Raw genomic sequence first — 11,274 nt, 5'->3', positions numbered from 1 at the left:
ATATTCACAAACAACCTGATTGTTTCATAGCAAAACCAAAAGCATCTACAGGTAAATAGACTTAAGTAAATTTATCCAGGTTTCAGAATACACTGTAAAAAAAAAAAAAAGGAAAGAAAAAAACTCAGTAGTATTTTTATAAGTATCAACAAATCGAAGATGCTATTTTAGAAAATTGCTTAATTTAGAATAGCACCATGAAATACCATACACATCGACATCAAACAACATATCTAACGTTAATATCAAATTTAGAGAAAATATGCAGAATACACAGACAGCTACATATTCAATGCAAAACAGATAAATTAAAGGCAATATTAATAGAGGAAGAGAAAGACTCAATATTGTAAAATTTTCAATACTCTGCAAGTTGATCTATGGATTCAAAGCAATGCTATTCAAAATCCTGGTGTGTGTGTATGTGTGTGTGTGTGTGTGTGTGTATGTGTGTGTATGGTGTGTGTCTGTGTGTGTGTTTAAACAAAGTGGTCCTAAAGTTTTTATGGAAATGTAAATGGCCAAAATTAACCAAGATAATTTTGAAGAAGAACAAATTTAGAAGATTTATACTATTAAATAGCAGGACTTATTATAAAGCTACATGATTAATATGATATTGAAACAAGGAGAGGTAGACCAATGGAATGAAACAGAGAAGTCAGAACAGACCCACCCACATGTGGACAGTTTATTAATGACAGAGTTTACCATACGAGAAGTGGAGAAAAGATGGCCTTTGAAAAAAATGGTTGTGGTCAATTAAGTATCTAGATGGAGATAAAGTGAAACTTACCACTGCTTCACATTATATCAAGTCAAGGTGTATTGTATTTAATAGATCTAAAGGTGATACATGAAACAATAAGGCTTTTGAAGATTATAAGAGAATGTCTTCTTAATGTTGTGATGGGGAAAGATTTTTAAACAAGCCCCAAAAGCACTAGAGAAAGGAAAAGATAATACATTGAAGTATATTAAAATCATGAGATTTTGTTTATCCCAGTACATTAATAAAGGAGTGAAAAGGTAAACCGCAGACTGGGAGAAGATACTTGCCTCACATAAAACTGACAAAGTGCTAAAAAAAAAAGATAATCCCATAAAAAAGGACAAGAGACTCGTTTAGGCACTTTACAAAATAGGATATCCAAATGGCTAATAATCATATGTGTTCCAAAAAACATATATGAGAATATTCATAGAAGCACTGTTTGCAAAATCCGAAAGTTGGAATGAGGCCACATATTCATCGACAATAAAATGGATAAATGGTAGTATATTAATACAATGGAATATTATACAACAGGGGAAATGGATGAACTACAGCTACATGTAATAACAGATGAATCTTCAACATAATGCTAAGCAAAAAAAGCCAAATGCAAAAGACTACATATTGTATTATTCCGTTTATGTAAAGTTCAAATTCAGACACATCTAATCTATGATATTAGAAGTCAAGATAGTCATTGCCTTTGGCAAAGGAGGAAGAGAAGTAGTGATTGGTTGGAGAGAACATAAACCGGTTTCTGGAGTTCTAGTTAATGTTCTGTTTCTTGACTTCAGCAGTGGTTGCATGAGTGTGTTCTCTTTTGTGAACACATAAGATTCATGCATTTTTCTTTCTTTATTATTATATTTGAGTAAAATGATTTGTGTATACACAGGGAGGTAGTTGTGCCCTTGTCATTCAAGATGTGCAAACATATGTTGGTAAGAACTTGGTGGGAACATTGTATAAGGAAATCAGATATCAAAACAATTGCCACTTAATGACCTTTCTTGTTCCTTCCAACTCTAAAATTCTGTGAATTAACTTTGGGATCAAAAAAACCTGACTAAAAAACTGGACAGCTGTCTAAACAACAAGACCTCTTCCTAAGAAGATGCTTCTTTAAAAAATTATCTGAGCAATTGAGAGAGAGGCAAAAATGAATCATCTAAATCTAGAAAAGTCTGTCTTGCTGAAGCCTTAGATCTCTGTGTTCATTCCTTTGTGTGTATCCATTATCCATTGGGCACTAAGTTTTTATACCCCAGTAATTACTATTATGATTGATTTACAATAATGGCAAGTTTGCATTTAAAAAATATAAAAGGACTGTGCTCTTTAATTTCTGTGTCCTTGGTGCATCTTTTGTAAGACCTGCATTTATGCATATTAACCTTCCCAGCTTTAATTTGTCTTCTTAACTTTATTTCCTTATCTATTTATTTTGTTGTCCTATATATTTTTGTAAGCTCCCTCAAAGCCTTTTTGGAAGGAGTTAGTGTAAAAATGTATAAATATAGTAAATTCTCATTATTTGTGGTAGTTATGTTCTATAAAGTTGCCTCCAACATTGGTTTACAAGGGTCGAACCATTGTTCCTAGGGACATACAGGGTTGGGTTCTTGCAAGCCTCTGGTCACAAAATTTTCATCAGTTGATCAATATGTAACTTTGTTTTATGTATGTTTATGTTTAAAGACACCTTATTTAATATATATTATTGATTCATTGACATTGAACTCATGGCCAACAGCACTGTGACTCACGTGTGAAGCAAGCTTCTCTAATGTATTTTCTCCATAGGGTACATTGCAGCCTTCTTGTACTTAGGATCACTAGATAGCACTTCAGCACTAAGCTTGGAAGCTGTTTCAATAGAGAGCATAAAATGTGAAAAACGTGTCACTAAATAGACTGTGAAAGGGACATTATTTACAGTATGAGAGTGGAAATAAAGTAGAGTGTCATCTTGTTCAACATCTTCTGGGATAATGTGTTGAGTGACTCAAATATTTTGCCACTCACAGCACGTCTGTGAATGACTGCAAAAGTGCCGGAAGTATTGATATTTGATTTACAAGTCAATTTTAGCAAGTAGGTGCATTCACAAATATGGAAACCACAAATTATGAGGATTTATCGAATATACATACAAATTATAAATGGTGTGCTTGCAAATATTTATAATGAGGTATTTAAAATACAAAGCCTTGATAGTTAAATATAGCTAATTGAGTTTCTGTTGGAGAAAACCATTCTATATTACTTCATTTATGGAGTGTTGGAAATAATAAAGTGATAGCATTATAAGCCATTGTAGTTTTTCTTCCTTAAATAAAGGAAGAATGAATAGACTTTGAAAATGAATAGACTTTGAAAATTTGTGCATTATGAAACTTGTTATAAATGATTTTGACACTAAGAGTTTTAGAATTTTGAATTATTTAAAAATATTGGATAAGTTCTAAGTGCTATTTTTTAATCTAAGATTCTTCTTAAATAATGGTATCATATCTCTAAAGAAGAAAATCAATGATTCTAATATTCGTCAAAAGGTAAAACATTCTTTTTCTAAACTTTCACAGTGATTGTCGTGAAGAAAAAATAAGGAAGCTCACACCTGGTGAAATGGATGAAATTCGAGAAATACTATCAAGAAATCTCTATCAGATCCGTCAGCGAGTGAGAATAATTTATTTAGCATAATATTTACTTACCTTTGGCTAAAAATATGCCTTCTGGTTTTGTGCTGTCATTAGATGCACCGCCATTATGCTGTCCTCAGCAGGTGCGCACTGGGTGTCTCCTCTGCTTCCTCAGCCCTCTCGGGGGTTCCATGCTCCTCCCGGAAACTATGGCTGAAGCCTCGGGGACCCTTGGAGTTCTGCTGCTGTGAGCTTGGCAATAAAGAAGTATACACATTGACTAATTGTGAAGAAATGAACCGACTGCTATTTTTTTTAAAGGAAATAGCTTTAAAGCTTAGACTTTTTAAGAGGATCTGATCCTCCTTGTTATTTACAAAGTGCTATAGTTTCTTCTTTTAATGTATCTTCTGAGGCATTTCTTTCACTGTATTTCCATCGTTAACACCCTACTCTGATAACTCGCTAATAATATAGCTAATGAATAGAGAGTGTGTTCACTTTGCCAAGCCCTATTTCAGCGCATTGCTTATATTAACTCATTTAATCCTCCCACAGTGGGAGGTGCTGCTATTGTCTCCATCTCACAGACAAAGAGATTGAGGCAGAGAAGTGAAGCATGACACGGGCCACAGCTGGTCAGGAGTCCTCCTCCCTCACGTGGGGGCCATTTCTTCAACTTCCTACCTGGTCTCCCACAGGGCACCCCCATCCCGTCCACATTACTCTTACCTCTCCCTTTTCCCTAAAGCGCCTTTTAATAACAGCATCCTCTGATTTAAAATGAAACAAAACAGGAGCTGTGGCTTCCAGGTTAAACTATTTTTTGAGAATTTGGGGTCTCTGTTTCCAAGTTCTGTTATAGCCCAACTGGTTCCCCTGCCCACTGCCCAGTGAAGGCCAATACACAGACAGCAGTGGATGCAATGGAGAAAGAGTTTTATTTTGCAAGGTGCCAGGCAAGGAGATGGGAGTAATTTTTAAAATCCTTCTCCTTGAAAATTTGGGGGCTAAGGTTCTTAAAGGTAATTTGGCAAACAAAGGCCTAGGGAATTGGGTCTGCTGATCGGCAGGGTATGAACTCATAGGGTTGGAGCACAGAAATTATCTTCTGAGCTGGGAGATTTCCTGGGTAGGGAGTCTCAGGGATGTTGGAGCCATTCCCATGCCTATCCATGGGTCCAGTTGGCATCAGTAGGTACCCCTGGATTGCAGAGTCTGAGAAAACCTCAAAGACCAGGCTTAGGATTTGCAGCAGCTATGTTACCTAAGGAAGTAGTGGGGGCATCACAAATCTTGCTCCTGTCAGCGAGAATCATGCCATTAAGCAGTAACCAGTTGCAGCAGCAAGGAAGTTAGGGAACAAAAATGGCTGGTCAGCTTCTGGCTGTATCTACACTTTCATAAAAATCAGACTTTGATTACTCTTTATACCTTATGGCTCCATATTATTTTAGTATGGACAGTTTCAGTTCCACTTTATTGAGCCATATTTCCAGATCTCCCTCACCCACCCACCCCAGACACCCAGGAAGTGAGATTTCTGTCTTCGTTCCTTGGCCCATGTGGCTTTCTGTCTCTCCTCCTGGAGCACCTCACGGCTTTCTGTCAGGTGGTCCACAGCCTCCAATTTTTAAGGTTCCTCCAACAACCACCACATTATTCTCGGCCCTGTCCTTAAGTGGAACGGCACTTACACTGCGCCGCATGATTTAGCATTTCGTTTCAGGATATTGTCTTATTTTGTTAGCCTCAGGTGCCCAACTAAATAGTCAACTCCTCAAGGCAGGAATTGAGCCTTGTTGTATGTTGCTTTTGCATCTCTCTGCAGAGCCTAATATAGTTCTAGACATAGGATATTCCCAAGAGGTACATGTTTATCAGAAAATGAACTTTATTAACTATGATTTATTTTAGGAAACACATTTCTATATAGCTTATAAAACTAAAAATGGATGTCATGTGCAGCCCTAGTTTAAAAATTTTACCCCAAATACTGGGACGTGACGATTGCCGCTGGTGAGGAGACGGCATCAGCTCTGTCAGTGTGACGACCCAGTTGAAAAAAGGAAAAGTTCTGAAGTTAATCAGAAGGACATGGCACCACCAAGTGGCTCAAAGTGATTTGTTTCTGTGTTGGTAATTTCTATTCAATAAGGAACGTATGAAGATAACTTGTATTCTTTTTCCAGCTATTAATAATGGCTAAATACATACAAGGTACTTCAAGGTAGACAAAGACACTTGATGAATTCGATCATTTTTTTCATTTACGAAGATCACACTTTTCAATGAAAAAAAAACATATGCACTGACTTTTATTAAAGGATGAATTCTTTCAAAATCTGAAGTGTTATACTTTTAATTTTTTGCTCTGCACTGAAGTTGTAAGAGTCTAGCTGAAGTGCAAATCCAAAGAAACGTGGTAACGTTTTGGGATTTCTGGGGAAATGATCAGGTTTTTTGGTAAAATGTCACTTTCATGTTTTCATTTCAGACTTTGTCCTACAACAGACACAATTTGACAGCCGACACGAGCGAGAGACAAGCCAAGGAGATTCTGATCCGCCGGCGGCACAGTTTGCGAGAGAGCATCAGGAAAGACAACAGCTTGAATCGAGAGCACAGGGTACAGGAGTTTGTGCCTGGGGATGCAGAAGGCTGCCAGGGGTGGGGCAACAGCTGCTTGGTTGATCAGCAGATGGGCTCATCAGCTCTGTGGATGGAATAGCTGCCGAGGGTTGAGTCACAGGCATTCTGGGATGGAGTTCATTATAAAGTCTGTTCACACGTTTCTGGAACCTCTATTGCATTCCAGGCACTGTTCTAGGACTTGGAATACATCGGTGAACAGAACTGACAAAGATTCCTATTGCTTGTAGGATTCCTATTCTAGGGGAGGAGAAGGCTACCAGCAGTAGACAGAAAGAGTAAATTGTCTGTTATGTCAGGAGGCAGTAAGTGCTATGGAGAAAATTATAACAGAGCAGAAGAAGGAGATTTGGGAGTACAGGGAAGAGACAGTCAAGTTACAATTGTCAACAGAATGTCTGGGCCAGCCTTCATTTGGAAAGCAACATTCCAAGGGGAGGTTGCAGCCAGTGCCAAGGCAAGCTGCGTGTTCTCTGAGGATCTGCAAGAAGGCCAGAGTGGCTGGGGAAAGTGAGCATTAGTGCAGTTTGGTCAGCATTTCGGTTGGTCCAGGGCATTGTCACTAGACAAGGAAAGCCATCTTAAAATATTACTATTTATTGATTCCACATAGCAGCCACTGCATCTTATTTTTAATAGTATTCTGTATTGGGTAGTCAGAGATCAAAATGGTTCTGTGTGAACTAGGAAATTTTCCTATGTGTACAATGTAGTAGTATTAATTAAAAATTAATTTAAAACACTAGAGACTGTGGCATTTGCTATGTCAGTAAATTAGCTATAAGAATACTTCTTGTTCTATCGTTTTCCAGATTTATTAAAGTAAATAAAAATATGCTACATTTTTTACATATCTTCTTTTCCATACATATAGGTTCTAAGTCTTTCTACTTTTCGAAATAGATGTTTTGGTAGATTTTCTTTAAGAAGGCCCAGCGGTTGTCATATCTTGTTTCTAGTGGTCCCATTTATTTCTATTTTCCTTAGTACAGATCTTCACTACATTCCAGAAGGGATTTAGTTATTTCAAATATAATAGTTACAGCCCCTCACAAAGTAATTTTGGAATCACGAACTAAAAATTCTGATTTTTGACACCAAGTTTTGCTATAAGATTTTTAATCTCTAATATATAAGAACTGCCATTTGTGTAGTCTATATAAGGTTTTCTATTTCTTTTACAGGCTTCCACTTCAACCTCCCGATATTTATCCTTACCTAAAAATACAAAGCTTCCAGAAAAGCTACAAAAGAAAAAGAATATTTCAAATGCAGGTAATGAATATACCTGGAGCAGAAAACCTTTATTTACTAATGCTTATAAAATAGAGAAATTTCCCTATTATTTTTCTTCATTAAGAACAAGTTCAATAGTTTGAAAATCTCAAATAATAACCTTTCATTAACATTGCAACCTTTTTGAGTGGCGCTCTGATAAATAATCTAATCAATTATTTTCCATAATGATTCTATTTGATATAACAATAGTAAATATTCTCACCATGGGGTTAGTGTGCAGCTAAATAGGAAAGTTATAAGTCTGCAAATGTGTAAGTAATAAAATTTTTACAATAATTCTAATGTATTTTCATAAAAGCAGTGATACTTCTGGCTGTAATTATAAAGCTTTGTCATAAGGTCTAACATCTCTTTGTGTGATGGGAATCTTTATGTACACACCCAAGCCATTTTCTGTGAAGTCCAGAAGAACTATGTTAGGATTTTGTGTTTTTAAAATGTAGATGTACCAATAATTACCTTCCCTTCACTCTTTTTTTTTTTTTGCGTATTTACTTAACTGAGAAGAGGGAAGTCTAGTGGTGGCTGGTGGTGACGAAGGGCGATTTGGGAACAGGGCAGGGAAGACAAGGCAGCGCTGGGGCTTTAGAACACTGGCCTGTGGTACCACTGCCCATCCAGAATCCAGCAAACACATTCTCACTTCCCAAGAATCTCAACTTCTGGGCAAGCATGCTGTCAGCTTCCCTACCCACAGAACTCCAGCACCTGAATCTGGTTCTAATCCTGCCTCCTCCCTTTGTTTGCAAAGTGTTTTGGCCTTTTTGTGAAAATACAAAAATAAATAAATAAATAAATAAATAAGCAAAGCTGTATGAGATTTCAGGTCAAGGCAAGAATCTTGACTGTAGCAGATAATTACCAGACTGCTTACTGCGTGCCACACACTGAGCTGAGCCCTTTTGGGATCATTCCTGTGGGGCAGGTGAGCATAGCCGCTGCTGCCAGAGGGTCTCAGTTGAAACTCCAGCTCCCCACCACTTACTAATATCTCCTGAACCTACTTACCCTATCTGTAAAATGGGAAGATTAAATGGGCTAATGCATTTGAAAGGGCTTAGGATAGTGCCTGGCACACAGTGAGCTCTTCAAAGTTAGCGTGAATACTCACTTGTGGGCATGGATGCTCTCAGAGGTTATGCAAGATGCCCACAGTCGCTTAGCTGGCGTGAGAGTGAGCCCTCTCTGACCTTCCCTCTCCCCAGAGCCCCAGGACAGACGTGCGGTTGCTTGACCCACTAAGGTATTGAAGTCCCTTGGAATGCCTTTTCTCTAAAGTGCTTGTCCACCTTCTCCCTTTTGCTCTGTGGCAGATGGCAATAGCAGTGACTCAGACACAGATGCAGGGACCACCGTGCTCAATTTGCAGCCCCGAGCCAGGCGCTTTTTGCCAGAACAGTTCTCCAAGAAAGCCCCCCCGGCTTATAAAATGGAATGGAAGAACGAAGTAGATGTTGATTCCAGCCCAAGGCGGCCCAGTACCCCGCCAGCACCCCGCAGCAAAGAGGGGGGCACTCAGACGCCAGGCCTACTACGGCAGCCCCTTCTCTCCAAAGACCAGTTTGGCCCTGGGAGGGAAGACAGTTTGACTGAAGGCGTCCCACCCAAGCCACCACCGAGGCTGGTCCGGAGGGCATCGGAACCCGGAAACCACAAAGCCCGATTCAGGAGCGAGAAGCCTTGAAGGACACAGCCAAAGCAGACCTGAGTGACTGGCCCAGCTCGGCTGTGGTTTGTTACCCCGAAACCTGGCACAGCCATCCACTTAAAACTGTGCATCTAAATACTTTGCTCGGGAGGTAGAGTCATGCCACTGATGAATGGGATTAATGCTTATCTCAAGAAAAGGAAAATCAAAGAAAAAATGTCCCACAAAATGCCTTTTGTGACTTATGGCTAGAGGCTGTATTCTTTGCAGGCCTGAAGGAAAAATAGTGTGCCTTTATTGAACTTGAACGACAGAACTTGAAATTTTTAATGCACCCTTGTTGGTGAAAATTTTAATATATTACATATATGTCTCAAATGTTATTTATGGAAAAAATATGTATATCTGTAGTTAGTTTTTAAGTGAATGCCACTAAAAGTACGGAGGATGTCTGTACAGGGGTAGAGAATGGTTCCTGGAGGACAGGTCCCAAGCTCAGGGCAAGGGCCTTTCCCTGTGCTGAGCTGATGGACCAGGCCCTACACAGAGACACCTCCTGACTGGAACTGGGAGAGCAATCAGTGTGCCCCAGCAGACGCAGTGGCCTGGCTCCCAGAGCCCAGACGGGAGGTCCCGAGACACTTATGAAATAATGAGAATCAGCTGGTTTTTAATTTGTTCCTCTGTTGTGTGTTTGGGGGTGACTTGTAAGTTCCATCTCCCCTTCTTGTTTAAGCGGTGCAAAGAGGAACACTGCCTGGGAGAAACCAGCTTATAGTGTTTGACAGACCTGGTCACCTGTGAGGGCCCATGTGGTCAGTGGGGACTTGGGGCAGCGCCTGCTTACAGCTTGTGGGTGGGTTTTCTGTTGTGCAATACTCGGAGGAGGGTGCAGGTGATTCCTTTCTTGCCCGTCTGTGACCACCTGCTTCAGTAGAATTTTTCTGTAAAACATTCTTGAACTTCGAGCCTCCAGGTAAGAGGCTCCAAGTAGACAAAGATGAAAATTTCTATAAATGGTATTCCAATGTGTAACAAATTGGTGAGATTTCAGGTTTTGGATTTTATTCAGGAAGCACTTTGGAGACGGTGGGAGCCCTGTTTTCTTTGCACTAGTCTGTAATTTGTTACCTCTTCCCCTTAAGTAATGTAGTAACTCGAATTTTTTATATAAAATTGAATTCTACTCATTGGAGTACTTTTTAAGAGTATAGCAGAAAGAAAAGAAGTAGAACATAATCATTAAAGATTAATATTTGAATCTCTGTCTCTTAAACTGTAGATTTTATTGGCCTGTCTTTATAGATACTAAATGAAGCCACTCATGTAGTCCCTTGGTTTCACATTGGAGATACAGCAAAGGATACAAGTGCCCAGTGTTATTGGGAGAACATGAATAAATTAGGCAAAAAGGCACAATCCTCAACTGTGGTTCTCCACCCCCACCAACATGGAGTAGTAAACTTTCTACCCCTTTTTCTCATGTTCTGAAATTTTAGAATACTGCTAGATTGCTGGACATGAGACAGAGTGAAAAACAGACCTATACAAGGTCCATGTTCATAAGAGCAGAGTTTCTTAATCAGTGGGAAGTACTATAGGATGCAATTTGGAAGCTACAAGCTTAGGGCTCTGTGCCAAAATCTCAATTTTGAATTGAATGAAAATATTTATATAGATGAAAATATTTATATAAAAATATATTTCTTCTGAAGACAAAACTGTCACAGAATTGTATTATAAAAATATGATTCATTAAGAGATATGATGTATAATTTTGAGAACGCCAAGAGTCAATTTTTAGAATACTTATGGTTTGTGAAATCTGAAAAGGTGGAAATTGAAAATGACCTTAAAAAATAAATTTCCTGATTTTTCCAGGTTTCCTATATTAATAACTATTATAAGGAGTTTAACTTTCTGGAACTGAAGGAGAAAATGCGAAAATTTCTATGTCACTTCTTGTTAAGCAGGTAGACCAAATTTAGCTTTCAATCACTAAAAGTCACAAAAAGAATTTGGATGACAGTGTATAAATGTCTGAAAAGCAACGCCTAAGTCACCTGATCTTAATTATTGTCAGTTTAAATTTTTTCTTATTTGTTGAATGAAAAAGGCAATAAAAATAAATTTGACTTCATTTAGCTTTCCTCTATACTTTCTTCTTTTTGTAATTATTAAATTCTAGTTACCATAGAAAGAGTATGAAGGTGAAACCCTTTAAGTACCATAAAAATCTAAATTTCTGTAGCACA

The 11,274-nt window shown here is 38.4% G+C and overlaps 1 protein-coding gene across 1 annotated transcript in view; it reads left to right on the top strand.

The window, feature by feature from the left end:
- Positions 1-10,316, top strand: part of SLC9A2 (solute carrier family 9, subfamily A (NHE2, cation proton antiporter 2), member 2) — a 90,382-nt gene extending 80,066 nt beyond the window's left edge. The window contains exons 9-12 of the mRNA XM_012641912.1: positions 3,361-3,457; positions 5,918-6,049; positions 7,257-7,347; positions 8,685-10,316. Coding sequence (XP_012497366.1) covers positions 3,361-3,457; positions 5,918-6,049; positions 7,257-7,347; positions 8,685-9,055 — 691 coding nt within the window. The 3' untranslated portion in view covers positions 9,056-10,316. The remainder of the gene's footprint in view (positions 1-3,360; positions 3,458-5,917; positions 6,050-7,256; positions 7,348-8,684) is intronic.
- Positions 10,317-11,274: the final 958 nt, after the last annotated feature.

The sequence above is a fragment of the Propithecus coquereli genome, unplaced genomic scaffold (assembly GCF_000956105.1).
Source record: "Propithecus coquereli isolate 6110/MARCELLA unplaced genomic scaffold, Pcoq_1.0 Scaffold171, whole genome shotgun sequence".
Classification (NCBI taxonomy): Eukaryota; Metazoa; Chordata; class Mammalia; order Primates; family Indriidae; genus Propithecus; species Propithecus coquereli.
Note: the sequence above shows the minus strand (reverse complement) of the source record. Positions and strands in the feature narration are given on the sequence as shown.